Below are 19,177 nucleotides of genomic sequence, written 5' to 3' on the forward strand. Positions count from 1 at the left end.
ACCCAAGTATTCACTATTGCAAACAAATGTGCATTACCAACAAGCCAAAAATAGACACACCAAAGAAGCCAATGAAATTGGTGCTTACACACAATATACTACTAGTGAGAGGGAAAAACACTTCACAATACTTTATTACAATGACATAATAAATCTACCCAGCCTTTTCCAAATTATACTGCTTTACAATGCTTGGTTACGTTTCACTAGGTACACTATGAGAGCGGACATAGAGAGAGCACTCTAGAGAGGCAAGCAAAGAAAAAGCTCAGCAGGCAGAGACAGTGGAGAATAAAACACAAAGGAACGGAGCTGGGAATAAAGGAAAGAACAAGTAAAAAAGTTATATGGAATGAAAGTCTTAATATAAGTTCAGTTCAACTGTCAATATCTAAGATAAATTCTCAAATTTTCAGTTAAAATGTTTTAAATGTATATAAATTAAAAGCAGATTTCAAATATGGTTTTATGTCATGTCTACTTTTAAAACAAGGCACAAAGTAAACTACAACAATTTGGGGGATGGGAATTCAATATAATATGCCCATGTAAATTGGTTACTGAAGTAACAATGTATTATGAGGCCAATTTACTCTAAAGCATTTTAGCTATTAGTAAAAAAACATACTACTTATTCCATCGTAAGCAATAGTATACTATTAAATCCTATTAAAATGCTAAAAGATATCCAAAATCATACTATTTTCCCACATATATAATCTGATTTTAAGCACATATTCTTTAGAACACCTTTTTAAAAGCTCAACTATGTTTACATGCCATAAAGTAAATTCTAGAAAACATTTTAAGGTCAGTCTTAAATGACATTTTATTATCTTTGCGAATGGTTTCCATTTGTTCTTTAAATGTCCTTATCAACTCTCAAACTGCTAAATTCTTTTTGAAAGGCAATGTTTTAAAGGCCCAAAATGAAACATCAAGGGAAGTTCAAACATTAAAAATGATTCCTTGCAAATGTGCTACTAAAATTTTGCCAGGCTCAAGCGTCTCAAGTGCAGACGGAGCAGGAAGAAGACAGTGACAATACGGCGTGCACGAGGCCAGGGCAGCAGAGCCCCAGGTAAGCCTACAGCGAGTGAAGTGCTCATCACAAGCAATCAAAATTTCCTAAAATCAGGAACTGAAATTTTACAAAGCAATTTCTATTCACATGATGGTTAATGAGATGCACTAAGGGAAATAAAGCGCTTAGTCATTTGAACTAAAAACTCAACTAGCAAGATTATTCCTCAGAAGCAAAGCAGAAAAGCAACGGTTAATCTGTTCCTGCCACTAGAAGCCTCCATTTTACTAGGTCATTTTGGCAAGTTTTACGAATGTTTGAACACTAGAGACCACAGAATGTCTAATTTTTTATGCATGAGAAAGACGTTAAATTATTTTAAAGAAACTTCAATCAAACTTGTGACATAAAATATAACTAAAATTACCTTAAAATAATCCATACTTCTAACAATGCCCGAAGTTCAGGAGCAAAAGAATAGTATATAATTAAGAAAATGTCCTCATCTTTGTTCTAAATGCAACTGAAGAGATTTAGGCATTTAATAATGGAAAAATTCCTCTCATCTCCAACACTAAAGAAAACATCAGAGACTATAGTATACAGGGCAGTGTTCCTTAAACATTTAAAATCAAAGTTCTAGTGTTCAAAGAAGATTGCTATCAAGCAGAAGTAAGCTAGAACCTTTTACAAAAAGTGTAAGAGATACATGCAGTTCCTTTTGCAAAAATGCAATTGTCTTACAATTAAAATAATGGGAAGAAAAATAGAAAATAGTAAAGATTAAGCTTAAGTAAAAATTATAAAAAGTTAAAGTATATTTCCTTCAAATTTAATAGTTTTACTAAAACAAAGGTATAAGAAATTACTTTGGAAATAAAAATGTATCTTACAAGAATGTCCCACTTGGCAACTAGACTCTGCAGGGCTCCCGGGACTCCCAGCTGTCTCCTCAGTGGTCCTTCCTTGTAGCCATGAAACCAAGCAGTAGGATCCAGAGCTATCACAAGCACTTTCTAAGATATCATATAGGGTGTGACAAAGGAGTTCCTTCTGCTCTTCCTCTAAAAATAACCAAAGTGTAAGTTATAAGGTTTACCATGAGAAAGAAAGTCATCCTGATATGAACAATAGCAAGAAAGCCTTAGTTTTTATTATGAAAATCAAGCATTTTATAATAATGAGGAAAATCCATACACAACCAGGAGACTCTAAATTACTTTTCAGAAAAGCAATGTGCCTGAGGATTAAATACTACCACTTTAAATACTGGCATCGGTTACAAGAATAGCAAATGCAGATGTTAACATTAGGAGAAATAATATGCCACTTAGAAAAATCAGATGCAAATTATCCCTCTTAAGCTGCACACAGCATGTAAGACAGACAATGCCAGGGCCCCTGGAGACCTCTACTTTTCCCTTCTTCTGAACGCTAGTATCTGAACATCTTATCTCACAGGAACAAGAACGTGAGCTTACACTGTCAGCAAAGCATTCCATTAGCAGAAGCAGCCAGACTATGCTGCATAAGCCAGGAGCCACTGACACCACCCTGTGGTGACTGGAGCATGGGCATCTTGCCGAGGGGGGCCGGAACACCAACACTTCTTTCAGAACCTTGGTACCACTCCCTTTCTTAAGTGGTGCTCCTCTCCAGACATGGTACCATGTTCTGAAACTTTCGATACAGCCTATGTGACATTCTACATCACATTTTATGACAAAAGAGGTTTGTCTTTTCTTTTTTTTTGTCTTTTTGAAGCAGGGTCTCCCTGTAGCCCCAGCTGTCCTGGAACTCACTATGTAGACCAGGCTGGCCTTGAACTCACAGAGATCTGCCTGCCTCTGCCTCCCAAGTGCTGGGACTACAGGCATGTGCCACCACGCCTGGCTAAGGTTTGTCTTTTGTAATGGACTCAAAGTTCTTTCCAGGCAGGAATAATTCCATTCACTTTGTATCACCATGGCCTTCATGAAATTTTTGTTGTTTCCCAAATTTATCAAAGTGATTGGATTTGTGAGGAAGAAACAATTTCACTAATAAAAAGGTCATGCTAATGATTAACTCTCTTGACTAGTTCCTTTACTGAAATGCATTTCATATTAATCATAAACATATGATCATGACACCTTGACTCTTCAACTCAAAATCATTAGTATAGTCTATGGTTATAGTTTAGAATGGAAGCTGTTATATCCTTACACGTGAAACTCTACCTTCTCCCAGAAGTTATTGTGAGGCTCACAAGAAATTGTGTGAACGAAGGAAAGATGTTTGCACACTGCCAGGTGGAATGCAAATGCTGGTTACTATCAGGTAGCATTATGCACCAGACTTATGCATGCTGTAGACAATGACACGTTCATCTGCAATATAACTGCCTGCAGTGCTCATGTTTTGTAAAGTGTTATAATAAAAGATGCAAGAATACAAAGATAATGCTGAGCTTCTGATCAGAGCTCAAAAAAGACAATAATAATAATAATAACAAAGGAGAGAGAGGAAAGAGGCAAAAATAAACACGTAAACGACAACAACAACAAAAAAACAGGCATAGTAGTGCAAGGCTGTAACCCTAGCGCTTAGCAGTTAAGGCAGGAATCTTGAGTTTGAGGCTAGCCTGGGCTACACAGCAAATGCTAGGCCCGTCTTTTTATGTAGCAAGACCCTGTCAAACACACACCAGAGCATGCATGTGTCCTTTAAGGTTATATTACCATCTAAAGTTACTGGAAATGGACATGATAATAAATGCTGCATGGTTCATGTCTAAAATTGAAGATGGAGTGAAAATTTGCAAAGCTGGCTCTCATACCTGAGCAATCCCGCCATGACGACTTCTCAGAGGAAAACAGAAGCTTCTTCAAAAGAAATGCCTTTACATAATTAAAGCAATGGTTAGAATGCAGTATAAACATACCTCATAAAATCCTTTTATTTTAAAAATGGGAAATCCAACTACATTTCTGATCTTATGGTTTGATTAAAGCTCCAAATGGTTTTCTTTCATATTCAACAGTAACTGTACAGTTATTACTCAGAATATGCAACTATAACTTTGTACCAGATCCATAAAATTGCCCACTCCTGATACAGTTCCTAGTGAACAGAGAACTGACTCATATAATAGAGAAGTATCTGGAAATTACAGAAATTTATTGTTCCACCCATAAAATGAAGGCTCTATAGGAACAAGTCTACATTTATTTTGGATTTCTGAAGATAAAAAGACACCTAAATACAATAGCCATTCTTTTCTGTTAGCTCTGAGCTGTCATACAAGGAATACCACTACTAGCCATCTTGGGCAACTTAGCAATGCCATGTCTTAAAAGTTAAATACAAAAGGGCCATGGATGTGGTTACCTATCATGGTAAGATTATGGGCTAGATATCCAGTAACGCACACACAAATAAATAAATAAAATGAGAGAGAGGGAGGGAGAGAAGGAAGGAGTTACTATCTTCATGGTTTAACTCATAAAGCTCTAAGATTCAAAAGAAACATTCATTGCTAATCCTTTCCTTTGGTGAGCCAACTACGTTTACTAGCTATTTCACAGAAAGCAGCTGAAAGCCATAGTGTTTCCTTCTCAAGGTATAGTTCACCCTGACTTATTAAAAATGAAGTCAGGGCTCCACCTACTGAATCTGAATATCCATAGGGCAAGTCCAAAAAAAGGGGGTGTTCCGGGATGACTCCTGACAAGTACCTAGAAGCATTAGCAAACAGTGAAGGCCACTTTTAGTCAGACAGACCTAAGTTTCAGTCCTAATCTACCACTCCTATTACTCAAAAATAATAATGATACATTTTTTTTTTTTTTGGTCTTTTTGAGACAGGGTCTCCCTATAGCTCCAGCTGTCCTGGAACTCACTATGTAGACCAGGCTGGCCTCAAACTCACAGAGATCTGCCTGCCTCTGCCTCCTGAGTGCTGGGATTAAAGGCGTGCACCACCACGCCTGGCTTAATGATACAATTTTTAAAAGGTTGCAGTGATATGCAAAAGTTTATGAAACACAGTCATCATTTGACCTGACACCTAACAAGCAATCCATTCAAATAATTTTAACAAGGGGTTAAAAAAAAAAAAAAAAAACCTGAGAAAAATTCTACAGGACTCACATAGAAATCAAGCAAACAGTTTAATCAAACATATACTATCATCAGAGTTTACATAACTGCAGCAGTACAATCAACTACAAGGCTCCTGAGGTAGAGAGAATAGTCGTTCTACTGCTGTTGGCATTTTGAGGTATGTTATCATTTTTTTCCATTTTCTTGTATACCTGGCTTTATAAGAAGGAATCAATGTTTACATTTTACATTTTTTTGTTTTTCACAGAAATTAATAACTATAATCACTACTTTCCTATCAGTCATCAAGATTTCCCTATTGTTTCTCATCTAAATTTTATCATGGTATATTAGATTGGTTGCAACTCTTTGCTACTATAAATGAGTTTCTTCTTGAAGAAAACTTCCCATATGAAGGTTTCTTTTTTTTTTTAAGATTCTTAAAAGTACATCTATCACATTAAAAAACATCTGTATTATCACAGTTCCCGGACTCTTTGTTAAATCTGCACTGGACAGCAGTGCTCCAGAGCCAGTGACGTTCCTCCCACCTGCACCAACAGGTTTCCATCTAGAAAGTTAAAAAACAAGAAACAAACAAGTTGGGTCCATTTCACTCTCTGCATTGGGTCTTCACTGTTTCGCTGTCTAGCGTCACCCCCTGTTCCTAACTGCACAGCAATGCCCACTTTACCACTGGGGTCTGAGTACTTTCTTATCCAATTTGAACAAATTCCTAGTATAAGACAGGCAACATTCACTTGCTAATATTTATTAGGATTTTTTTTTCTGATTTTAAAACAATACTTTCTCTTGGAACATTAGTACATTTATATTTGGGTTTTCTTATTGTTAAATAGTTCAAGAATATACCTGGTGTATGGTATGAGGCGATCTAAAATCATTCCCTCCTCAAACTGAATTGGTGGCATTCATCAAATTTCATCTCATTTCACTACAAATTTTCGTTCTTGTTTTATCATAGTATGTAATAATGTCTTCTAATGGTTACATGGAATAAGATAAATGAGTTACCTGCCTAATGCTAGTATTATGACTATTTTTCCATTGTTCTAAATTTAATCTTTTTACAAGTTAATGTCATCTCTGGACTTACTCATTTCTCAATGCTCTTAATCATTTAGCTTTGTGTTACTGTTCATTTTTTGTGAGACTTTCATCCATGAGTACTGTTCACATCACTTCTACCCCTCTCCCTTCCCATTCCAACTCTTCCCACACCGTCTCCAATCCTCCTCAATTCTGTGACCTCTAATTATTAGACACACACACACACACACACACACACACACACACACACACACGCACACACACACATCCACTGAGTCCATTTAACAGTAACCATGCATACATAAGCTTAGGGCTGACCATCTGGGATTGGATAACCTGTCATGGACTTCATCTCCCCTCGGCAGCCATGACTTCGTGTAGCTCTTCATCTACAGGTGGGACCTTATGAAACTTGCCCCATCCACACGGGGCTGTCAACTGGTGTTGTTATTACGCAGGTCTTGTTTAGGCAACCATACTGCTCAGAGTTCATGGGTGTGCCTTCCTTTCATGTCTAAATGATTTGATGTTTAAGTTGAAACACTAATATAAACAAAATTATTGTACTGATTAAAAAATATTGGTATATTCTTTAAGTCAAATCACTACCTTAAAAGTCTATAAGGATAGGTTCAAGATTTTTAACATTAAAATTATCCTTGTATATTTTTAAAATACATTGAATGTTAAATGCCTGTGACATATCTTTATTTAACAATATTCACAGACTTTCAGTAAAGTCTAACCTACACATGGACAGGACAAAGAGTCTTCAGATTTCAGACAAGATTCCTACTGGTGCCCAAAATTTGCTTGTTACTCAGTAAAACAGATATAATAAATTACTATTAATTATATTATGTATTATGGTATAACTAGCATATATAATCATATAGGTGTAATATATTATTAAGTTATACTTAAATTTGTACTTTATATCCTTAACAATTCTGAAACAAAGTTTAAGCACTCAAATTTTTTAAAAATAATTTTACCAGTGTGAAAAGAGTCACCGTTATTCTTTGAAGAAATTTAATCATGTTAGCTCATGGAATAGAATATTAGAGAGAAAAATGTATTTTGTAGCAAACTATTTAAGAATGTATTCTTTATATCCAGCAAATAACATATATCACATCATATTAAACATATATTTTAAAGCATAGAGATTAAAATATAAACAGTTTTGAAGTTACATGGCTATGCCGGACGTTAGATTAACAAAAACTATAATGTCTTGATTTTCAACAATGTAACAATTTATAGTAATCCGTTTGTAAAATTCAAAAATATTGAAATTCATAAGAAATCTCTTTTGTACAAAGAACAATTTATTTTTAAAATTGTTTGAAATACATTGCACTTATTACAGTATAAAAAGCCAACTTATTTTCAACATTTAAAAAAATCTTAGGCCATGAAAATATTAACATCTTCAACTTTCTAGGACTATCATCTTTGTAGAAAAAATAAATGAAAATGGTATAATTACTATGATTATACTTTTGTAATGTGTAAAGTGTTACTACTCTTTTTTTTTTCCTGTCTTTTTCAGACAGGGTCTCCCTGTAGCCCCAGCTGGCCTGGAACTTACTTAGTAGACCAGGCTGGCCTTGAACTCACAGAGATCCCCCTGCCTCTGCCTCTCAGGTGCTGGGATCAAAGGTGTGAGCCACCACGCCTGGCCTAAGTGTTACTGCTCAAAAGATCTTTTTTGTTTTTTTGAGACAGGGTTTCCCTATAGCCTCAGCTGGTCTGGAACTCACTATGTAGACCAGGCTAGCTTTGATCTCACAGAGATCTACCTACCTCTGCCTCTGTCTCCCGAGTGCTAAAGACCTGTGCCACCAGACCCAGTTTCAATAGTATCTTTATATTCACAAAATGCCTCCATCTCTAATTCCTACTCTTCTGAAAACATAGTCAAAAATGTTACTGCTTAAAACTCATGTCCTGAATTCATTTTTATTTTAGATACTTAAAACAACTTTATGTGCAAAAGTTGTTAGCTGACCATATCTTGTTCTTATGTAGAGTACAGACATTATAAAACAAAGAGCACTAGATATCTGAATAGGTCTCTCTAAAGTTGGTAAAGTAGTATATGTTACCTGAACAGGTGCAATAACAGCACAGGGGCCACCTTCAAACTGTTCTAATGCAGATCCCTCTGATTCACTAAACACAAACCCTAAAAATGAAAGCAACAGCAAAGATTAAAAATAATTCCAGTAGCAGCTATGAAAGAACTTTTCATGCACTTTGCTTTGAGATTACTTATGACAACAGCAACATATCTACAGTTACCAGACAGGGTACTTCTTAAGGGATCAAAAGAATGCTCTGGAAAAGGTGTGCATGAAATCTCTATCTCTGTCTCTGTCTCTCTCTGTCACACACACACACACACACACACACACACACACACACACACACACGCACCTGCACCCAGGAACCACTCTAAGAAAGTAAAGTGGACTTGAATAAAAGGACAGTAAATCTGAGTTTTATTTGTATCTTGGTTTTGTGTCTGAAATAAAGGGCTTGTGAATGCTGAGCACATATTCATCCACTAAACTATACCTCCAATCCCTAAATCTTACTTTTAAATAATTTAATTGGTTCTAAGGAAAACTAGAAATTCAAATTCTTTCTAGGCAACATTCTTTTTCTCAAAGAATGGTTTATTAAGGGGCTAGAGAGATGACTCAGCAGTTAAGATCACTGGCTGCTCTTGCAGAAGACCTAGGTTCGAATCCCAGCACCCACCTGGTGGCTAACAACTGTCTATAATTCCACATCCACGGGATCCCACACCCTCCTTTGTCCTCCACAGGCACTGCACAACGCGGGTGCATTTACATATACGCAGGCAATAAGACTCACACACATAAAAATAAAATACTTTACTGAGTACAGTGTAAGGGAGTAGTGGGCTGGGCAGTAACTACAGTATTGCCTGCTTTATTTCAATCCTTGGGTCACATACTATAGGTTAGAAATTAAATGGCATTGTAAATAGCAAGTGTCCACACACTGGCTCTACCTTATTTCAGACATTACCTAATCAGCATTTACTGACAGCAGCTAGCGCAGTTCTGCAGAGGGCCCTGAGGCCAAAGTCAAGAGAATCCACTGGAAATCACTGGGAGAATCACTTCATCCTCAGCCTGCAAGCCTCAGTGCTACTGTTTTTTAAATGTTCACTTTCAATTGCAACATGTTTGGAATCTACTGAATTTTGTAAAAATTTAACTCAGCCAACAAATATTTCATCAACATCAGATACCTGTGATCTTGACTACATACAAGAATGCATGGGTCTCTGGGCTACAGGAGCTGGGACAGTCCAGCTTAAGACACACGTGAGCAGATAATTGCTAAAACATGTCAGCATAGAGAACGAAGGGTGCGGTGGATACACAGAGGGCACTTCCTCTGGTCAAATCAAGTCAGCAGAGGACCCCCAGGAGGCTGACCTTGAATAAGGACATGACTAGGGGGTAGGGGTGGGCGTGGGGGTGCAGCAATGACAGTCAGGCAAAGGAACAATCCTCATTAAAGGGAAAAGGGTTGTAAGAGGAGGAAAACTTGCCACTGAAGGGCAGGTTGGGGTTAGAAAGGAGGAAATGGCACATGGGCAGGAATGACGGCAGAGGCTGTACTAAAAAGGGCCCCATCAGCGTAGTGAGGTCTAGTAGTCACCGACTACAAGGTTTACTTCTTTAAAAGACGGAAACGGAAAGGTTATTTCAAGAGCCCAATAGAACTGAGCTAATAAAAGCTATTTTTCTGTACAGAGGAAAAAATATTTTCAAATAGTATTTCTAAGATAAAGTTATGGTTAGTGTATTTTTAAGTTGAGTCTATGTTTGGTATAGAAGAAATCAGAGATGCCTCTGAAGTTTCTAGTGAACCCCAAAATACTAAAGCTCCCATTCTACCTTACCTCCCTATCTCCTGTCATATCTTTTCAGAATATTTAAATGTGTGTTCTACATATTTTTTTAAAATCATTGATTCTAACAAGAAATCCAACCAGCGAGCTCTCCTTCCTGTCCTCTAAATCCCCCAATCTATATGCAAATCTTGAGTTTCTTATCTCACAACTACAATTTACACAATGTGGTGTTTGATCTCTGACTCCATCAAGTTCACAGTCACCTATGTTCACAGCTGACCAGTAATAGGCCATTTCTCAAGTCTTTTTAACTTCCTGACAATCACTTCAGTGATGAACATGAATCCTAAAGAGACTCTGTCTCTTGGATTTTAGTCACTCTTATCCCATGTTTGAATGTTATTTAATCTGTTATCCTCTCAGTTCCACTGCAGTGCCTCTTAAATGCTCACGTTCCAGGTCCTGCCATTAAGATCTTTTTCTATATTCTCCCTGGTTCACATACAGATTTTATCTACTGCTAGTAGCAGTAATTTCATCTAGTCCCTCCATTTCCATCACTGGTAATTACTAGGTAATTGTCAAACACAGACTTGACACACAGAATCTAAAGTCCTTAATATGGACATGTACAGTGTGACCCTAGCTATTTCTCTGCTTCACTCTGGGCCATTCTCTCTGGTTACGTTTCAGGCAGGCTGGGATCTTCCAGGTCTTCAGGTATTCCTGCCTCCACCTCTCAAGCGCTGGGACTACAGGCAGATACCACCATGTCTGGCCTGTTTCTTAAACTTTATATGTAACACTTCTGCCTGAAGCACATTCTAACCCTTTGAGAAAACTCTTTACGTATCTTTCAGGCTTCTCCCTTCCTTTTGGTTCAGGTCTCCAAAACCTATCTTGAACATGTCCGTTTTTATATCATACCAGGCTACCTTACAGTCAAACCACTATCCTCTCTCACCTTGAATCCTGATAAAAGTTTCCAGCCACACCTTCCAGCTCCTCCTCATCTCTGTAACTCCCATTTGTGCACGGGAGCTACCAGAAGAGTATTTCAGAAACAGAAACTGGATTTGGTCACAGCCTGCTCAAAATGTTTCTACGGTCTCAATTGTAAGTAGAATAAAATTTTCACTCCTTTCTTTCCATGGTCTAAAAATACCATAGGACTGACCACAATGGATCCTCAGTTTAGTGTCGCCTTCCTGAGCTACAATGACTTTGGCTCCTTCCAGCACACCAAGTTCTTTTCCATACTCGTGTTCTTGCCTTATGAAATGCTTTCTCTACTCACATTGTCCAGCTATCATCATCATAATCTTCGGGACTCATTTTAGACGTCAGCTCCGTAAGAGATTGCCTGGCAAACCTAACAGTTGATCATCCCTCAACACCACCAGTATTTATCACAATCTGTATTTATGCTAATTTACCTTACAGATATCCTGTCTTTTATTGATGGCTGTTTTCTCACCAGATGTTGTACAGTCACTGTTTACTAGTGCATGTTGATGATTTGAAAGGGAAGACAGTAAGGGTGTTTGTTTCAAAGAATGCCAAGTTCAGCTACAAAACTGTAACATAACCATTTTTATCGCCACTAGAAGGAGTAGGAGATAGTGGACCTCAGGGCAAGATTTAGGACTCAAGACAGCAATGTGAATCATCTGAAACAGGTCAGTTAAAGTGATTGCCAACATGCCCAGCAAAGATAAAGAAGTTGAAATGTTAAAAAAAAAGGATGTAGTGGGCTTGGTCAGCAATGGAGAATGACAGAATAGAAAAAGAGCTAAGAGAAAACTATATTAGCTGAAGTTCTAGAAAGGGAAGAGTAGATACAAAGAGCAGTCAGCTGTGATAAATGCTAAGACATAAAGTGCTGGATCAAGCATGCCACTGGGAATACTACAAAAGAAAATTCAGAGTACTAGAGAGCGCAGCCCAACTTTAAATAATTGAAGGAAAATCAGCAAAAGTGAACTATTTGTCACAGTTTTGGCAGAAGGGAAAAGGACAATGGCACCAATGGTAGTTGAATAAGGAATTATTTTTACACTTGATCTTAGCCAAAAGAACAAAGGGTATATGATGCATATAGGAAAAAGAGATCTGAGAAAGTGTTGGTGTGACAGTACTACTATAGACAGGCGCTCAAATGTGGCAGGAGACCCACCTGAAGTCAGAACAGATGTTATATGCCACCGGCCTTGTTTATGCTGTATGTTTTCATGTTGAAATCCTTAATTTTCAAGAGTGTAATGGGATCCTGTATTCAAGAAGCTGGAAAGCCGCTGGCCTATCAGATGCAAATCCTAGAAGGCTCCAAGACAAGAGGAAGAAAAGCTACTGAGGTAAGTACAGGGAATGAAGGCAGGCAGAGGACTGAGGGATTACCCAAATGCCAATTCTGAAAAGCACAAGGATAAAGAACAGAAGCTGAGGGCTGCTCCAGGCTCAGGTGCTGTCTGTCCTGATGTCTGGCCCAGTGTTGTCCAGCAACACACAGCAGACGGCGAGTTCGGTGACAGGGTAAATGGAGACCTGGGAGTCAACACAATGAATGGAAAGATCTTAATAAGGAAAGTGAGAAAGGAGTGCTGCTCGCCACATTTACACACCCAAGTTAAGGTCCAACCTAGGAATTGAGTCCTGAAGCAGAGTCTCTGGCCATACCACCCTGAATGTGCCCGATCCCTTCTGATCTCAGAAGCTAAGCAGGATGAAGCGAAGAGAGTTGAGCCAAGAGGCCTTCACTGTTGGTCCAAAGGGAATACGGTAAGGCTCCTTGTGTACGTAAGTGCGGAGGAGCGATTAGGTTCTACCAAACTTTCACTCTATGTATTAAATGATGGATTAGCAATGCATTCTGCCCTTCCTTAAAAACTCTATCAATATAATGTGACTTTCAAGATCCACGGGAGCTTAAAGTTACCACCACATCTCAGTGAGTTGTTTTTACTTTCTGACAAGGAGTTTGTCAACATAGTTACTTTTCTTGTCATGTGTTTTCATTCTCACATTTTTCCTATATTTAAAAGGAATTTGCTTATCACAAAGGGCTTTTTCTTGATCAGAACTAAAATTCCTCATCTAATAACTGATTCTACCACTGTTGTCATGTTTCACGCTTTACAGCTCCTAATTTGAATGTGAGTCATGACCTTGCTCCAATTTTCCAGTTCTTTATTTTCACATCTCACCTGTTCATATATTCATTCCTCAAACCAGGTTGACAACTAAGGCCCCTGAAGTTTTAGAATTCAGCAAAGGCAAGGCCATAAAATGACCTGATTTGATAACTACAAGTCAGGTGATTTTGGTTAAGCCAAATATCTGAATGTGGCCCTAATTTTCTTAGCTAAAAGTGTTAGAATAAGCCGGGCGTGGTGGCGCAGGCCTTTAATCCCAGCACTCAGGAGGCAGAGGCAGGTAGATCTCTGAGTTCAAGGCCAGCCTGGTCTACGTAGTGAGTTCCTGGACAGCTGGAGCTACAAGGAGACCCTGTCTCAAAAAGACCAAAAAAAAAAAAAAAAAGTTACAATAGTAACATTTACCCTTTTCAATCTTGTAGGGTTGTAAAAATTAAGATTTCCAGAATCTGTAACGCATACTGTATAACAGCAGATGCTTTTAAATCCTTGAGTTAAATAAACTACATTGTGTAATAGGTGGGCTTCATAGGAGAACCAAGTAGTTTGTCATATGCACTTACAAATTGTGGCTTTAAAAAAAATTACTTACTAGGTGAATTATAATTTAGTTATGTTAGAGAAAGGAAAACCTAATAAGAGAAATGAAATGCTCTAATAACAATGAGACTTGAAATAATGTGATACATAATATTATCCTCTCTTAGAAAACAACTAATGATACTCATATTTTATTATTTTGGTATGCTATTAAACCACGTTTTCATAAATGTTCAAACTTTGATCCAAACGAACTGGTAATACACTACTGATTTGTGCATGTGTCTGTGTGTTGTATATGGTATGGACGCACATATGAAAGGATAACGTGTAGGTTTTGAGGATCAAACTCAGGTTGTCAGGCTTCATGGCAAGTAGCTTTACCCACTGAGCCATCTCGCTGGCCCTATTGTATTTTTAAATGATCCTTCATTTTTCATAAATTACATATTAAAAAGGCCACTGGCCCTTACAGAGTCTGCCAAACACTGAGCTGTACAATCAACAATGAAAATCAAATTACTAGTTGGTCAAATACTCTCGTTCATATGGCTCATGCTACTTCTGTTAGACATGATTCTGGTTGGGTTCTGCTGGGATGTGATCAATCTGATCTAAGCCACCTTTCCTCCTGGTTTACTACAGGACTGTGATCTTAATTACTGTTTCATTACTGACTGTCAACCAAAGCAGCCAAGTAAACCCTTTAAAAACCTAAGAGCTCATGTCTGCTTTGCACTAAATATTCCAGTGACCCACATTTCATTCAAAATGCCGGCCAAAGTCCTTATAATGGCTTGAAAGCCTTAGAGGACCACCTTATTTTTAGATCAGCTTTTATTACTCTCCCCTTCCCTCTGTCCCTCTTCAGGCACACTGGCCTCCTTCCCGCTCCTTGACCAAGAGGCAAGGCATATTTGGCATTAAGACTTTTATAAGGGTAATGCCCTCTGTCTGGAACATTTTCTTCAGATGTCTGCATGACTAGCTCAGTGACTCCAAATGTTTCCTATTTTTAAAATAGGACCATCCAGGCCACCCCACCCCAGAACCCTCTGTTCCTTCACCATCCTACTACTGAAGACACTTAATGTTGGTATACTGACTTCTTGCTTACCCTGTCAGCTTCACTGCAAGGGCTGGGGACACCAGTGTAGTTTATAGGAGGGGGCTGGGGGAAGCAAGTGGTGAACTAAAGAAGTGAAAACGTGCTTTCAAAAAGTACTTTAGGCAAATAAGGAGGAAAACAGAGAATAGAAAGTAACTTAGAATTAAAAGAGCCAGCTTCGCCGGACGTGGTGGTGCATGCCTTTAATCCCAACACTCAGGAGGCAGAGACAGGCGGATCCTCTATGAGTTCGAGGCCAGCCTGGTCTACAGAGTGAGTTCCAGGCAACTGGAGCTACAGGGAGACCCTGTCTAAAAAAAAAAAAAAAAAAAAAAAAAAAGCCAGCTTCAAGCTTTTATATTAAAAAGGCTTATTATCTTTAAATAAAACTTATACTTCTTTGTTTTAAATGAATGGGATTTCCAAAGAATTATTGAAAAGTAGGACTGGAGAGAGAGCTCACTCAATGGTTAAGAGCACTGGCTGGCCTTGCGGAGGACCCAGGTTCAATTGCCAGCACCCACGTGACGGTGAACAACTGACAGTAACTCCAGTTTCAGGGGAATTCGACACCTTCTTCTGACCTCTGTGGGCATTGTACAACACAGCTGCACATACCCATGCAGGCAATACACACAAAATACAAATAATAAAAAAATATTGAAAAAAATTATTGAAAAGTGTCAAATTAATAAAGAAACAACCAAGCATGTGATACTCTGTCAGCTTGCTACTTTAACAGGTAAAACAAACTGGCCTGATGTCATAAATGGAATCTTTCTACATAGAACTTTATGTTAAACATTCTACACATGTATCTTATTTTCAGGTGACCAGGGTTGTAGATATTAAATCAAAGCTCAATTAATTATCGACCACAAAGTAAAACCAGGGTCGAAGTCACATTACTAATGCAGTAAGGCAGTCCCCTGTGCCTATTCCCATAATCCCCAAATGACCGCTACAGCAAGACTTATTGATGACCTCTAAGAATGAAGGAGTGACTACCACAATTAACAAACCTAGACCAATAGCAGTTCACCCCTCCTCCATTCAGGGCTAGTTCAAAACCCACACGTTTTCTTGTCTTAAAATCTTGACCAATGTTAAGGCCTTGAAAAACTGCATACAGATCCATAACACAACTTGCAGTGTTTCTGGAGCGGGGGCTTCTTTAGTCTGAAATACTAGTCACTGAACTGATCTATAAGCTTAAGGAACAAAACGTGACTTAAAGGTAGAGGATTCTATTAGGCCAATAGTAAGGATAAGGATAAATATTTATCCATCAAATTTCTTAAGATTGTCAGGCAGAGACACAGTGATCTTTAGCTTAGTTCACAATTTAAATGTTTTGTAAATTAATATAGCAATAGCTACAATTTAATGAGGATTTCTAGGTGTCAGATGCTGTGCCAAGTATCTAAATGTATTTACTTGGCCCTGAGTAATAACAAGGATGTAAACATCACAAACTTTACAAAGTAACTGAGGTTTAAATCAATAATGTAAACCTAACACTTAAGTACGCCTAATCCAAAACTGATTTCAACATTGTTATAACTGCTTTTCTAAATTTTCTTTGAATTTGCACTATAGTATAAATATAAAAGACTGATTATTACTTTATTCTATTTTGTAATATGCTTAATAAGTGTTGACCAATTACAACAAAAGTGAAATATTTTAATCCTTTCCAGTTGTGTGCATTTCAGAGCTGTCATCATTAGCATACAGTAAACATGGAAAATTTTACCAGAGTCAACATTTGCAAATGCAAATGTCTAATTTTAAGAAATATTAATATTACTGAATACAAAACTGTATACAATGAAATCCAAGCAGAATTAGGAGTCGGGGGATTTAAGGTTAACTCCAGGTCCTACCAATCTTTGGCCCATTTAATTTTGGAACTCATTTTTTCTTATTTGCAAAACAAGAGTAATGGGATAAATAGTCCAACTTCTTGCGGTAGGTCATCATTCTAACTGCCAACTCTTAGGACATGCATGTCTAAAATGGAAGATATTACTTAAATCCCAATTTTCACATTTTTGAAAGAGGGATTTTTTATTTTTTTGCCAAAAATTTCAGCCTCCTCCACTCAGAGCCGGTGTTCTCAATAAGCATTTTGTATTACTGACTGGGTGCCAGAGGTGTACTAGTTATACCTTTTCCTAATCACCTTAACTAACCCATTAGCTGTGTTGTAGTATCAAAACTTAAGAATAAGGGACAATTGCCAGTTTAAAGTACTCAGCACAGAGCCTGGCACTGTGTAAATTCAATCAATAGTTACTTAGTTATTTTGTATCATTAATCAGACTTATATAAGTGAAAACTGTAAGCACCATGAGACTGGTTAGGAAGTGCTGTGATACCTTTAAAACGGAATGAACAGCTTTAGATACCGTCTTAGAACTTGGGATACTTGGGCTAGGCGAACAGCCCGCAGTGAGCAACACAGTTGTTCCACATAATTCCCAGCACCACACCTAACCACATAATTACAACACAAACAACTAAGAGCTTTCTGGCATTAGTTATCTTGAGTCCCCTGCTTAAAAGAAAACCAAAACTGACCAAACACTGGTAACATACATAAAGCGCTGGATGTTGAGGGCATGTGACGACCCAGAGGGAGAGATGAAAATAGCGACCCCCGTGCGGGCACCACTCCATGCGCCCACCAGGCGCTGGCTCCTCCGCCCAGGAGCAAGGAGAGCAGGCGGCAAGCTCTAGGGTGCAGAGGTGCAACCACTCTCCCACCTAAGCTCTCTCCACCAAAATCCAATTTCAGCCCTGAGAATGGGTGCTAGGACCGAGCGCTGGGCACTCAAAGGGCTAGAGCCGGGATAATAGTACCAACCGAGTACTGGGGCCAAGCTGGGGTACTGGGACCTCGAGTGAATACTGGAAGTGCGGGTACTGGTACCGAGAGCACTGGACACCTGAGAGGCCAGAGCAGGGGTACAGGGATAAAGCGCGGATACTGGGAAAGGGTGCGGGACACCCGAGGGGCCGGGTCGAGGTACTGGGACCTAGCGCGGAGCACCCGAGGAGTCGAAGCCAGGTACTGGGACCGAGCACAAACACCCGGGGAGTTGGAGCTGGGTACTGGGACAGAGAACAGGCACTCGAGGGGCCGGAGTCTGGGTACTGAGACCGAGCGCGGAGCAGTCGAGGAGTCGGAACCAGGTATTGGAACACAGCACAGGCACCTGAGAGGCAGAAGCCAACTACTGGGGCTGAGTGCAGGCACTCGAGGGGCCGGAGCCGGGTGTTGGGATCGAGCACGGGAACCCGAGGGCCGGGGCGGGGTGCTGGGACCGAGCAGGGCACCCGAGGGGCGGGAGCCGGTCGTGTGGAAGGGCGAGCAGCCGGTACCTTGCGTCCAGCGGCAGAAGATGGTGTCCGAGAGCCCGGGGCTGCTCTTGCTGCCCCATACCAGCTCCAGTAGCTCTCTGGTCACTTCGGACATGGCGAGGAGCCGGCGGGCGGGTCTCTGCTGCCCGGACTCCGGGCCCGGAACATAAGGAAGAGGCGACCTCGCCGGTAAGGCGCGGGGAGGCGAAGCGGGCGGAGGAGCAGGCAGGGGCAGCCGGACACAGACCTTGCTGTCAAGCCGGCGCAGCTTCCGCCAGGAGTTTCCTGTGCCGGAAGTGAGCTGACTTCCGGCCCCGTTAGCTCCGCCCCCCCGCCGAGGCGTGGCGAATCACTTTCCCGGAAGCGGAAGTGGGAAGAGCAAAGGAAACACTAGGAGAGTGCTGGCAGCTCTGCCGAGTGGCCAGATTTTAGCTGGAGGCTCTGGAGCCCACGCTCCGCCTCTGGAGTATATAACCGTTTCTTTAAAATCGGCAAAATTACAAGACCGTAGGATGGTGGTTGTAGAACTGACGTGGAAGCGCTACCCCTGTCCCTTGATAAGCCGTATCAGATCAAATCAATTCTAGGTGGTAACACGCGGAAATGTACTAGTGTATTAAAGATCACTCCACCGGGGACTTTTTAGAGCCTGTACTGCTCTTGCAGAGAATCAGATCTTTAGCCCATCTTTTCATTGGGTCATTTGGTTTCTCCATTCTTTGTTTTTTGAGTTCTGTATATATTCTGGATGTTAAACCTGTCAGATGTGTCACTGGTGAAGATTTTCCCATTCTGTGGGTTTTCTCTTCACTTTTTTGATTGTTTCTTTGGCTGTACAGAAGCTTTTTAGTTTAATGAGATCCCACTTGTTGATTTCTGACCTTACTTCTGGAACAACTTCTGTCCTATTTAGAAAATCCTTTCCTACACCT

The 19,177-nt window shown here is 39.6% G+C and overlaps 1 protein-coding gene across 5 annotated transcripts in view; it reads right to left on the reverse strand.

The window, feature by feature from the left end:
• Mindy3 (MINDY lysine 48 deubiquitinase 3) overlaps positions 1 to 18,533 on the reverse strand; it is a 73,726-nt gene extending 55,193 nt beyond the window's left edge. For 4 of the 5 annotated variants that reach the window (XR_607294.3, XM_017798385.2, XM_029563954.1 and 1 more), the window contains exons 1-4: positions 18,267 to 18,533; positions 8,290 to 8,369; positions 3,843 to 3,903; positions 1,918 to 2,088 (exon numbers count right to left, since the gene is read on the reverse strand). Coding sequence is in view for 2 of the 5 variants with exons in the window: in XM_029563954.1 (XP_029419814.1) it covers positions 1,918 to 2,088; positions 3,843 to 3,903; positions 8,290 to 8,369; positions 18,267 to 18,360 (406 nt within the window). In the remaining 3 variants the exon portion in view is untranslated. Of the gene's footprint in view, positions 1 to 1,917; positions 2,089 to 3,842; positions 3,904 to 8,289; positions 8,370 to 18,266 lie in introns of those variants that run through there. The other variant, XM_029563955.1, reaches the window with a different exon arrangement.
• Between the last annotated feature and the right edge of the window lie 644 nt (positions 18,534 to 19,177).

Source organism: Nannospalax galili, unplaced genomic scaffold (assembly GCF_000622305.1).
Source record: "Nannospalax galili isolate Female #2095 unplaced genomic scaffold, S.galili_v1.0 scaffold976, whole genome shotgun sequence".
NCBI classification, from domain to species: domain Eukaryota; kingdom Metazoa; phylum Chordata; class Mammalia; order Rodentia; family Spalacidae; genus Nannospalax; species Nannospalax galili.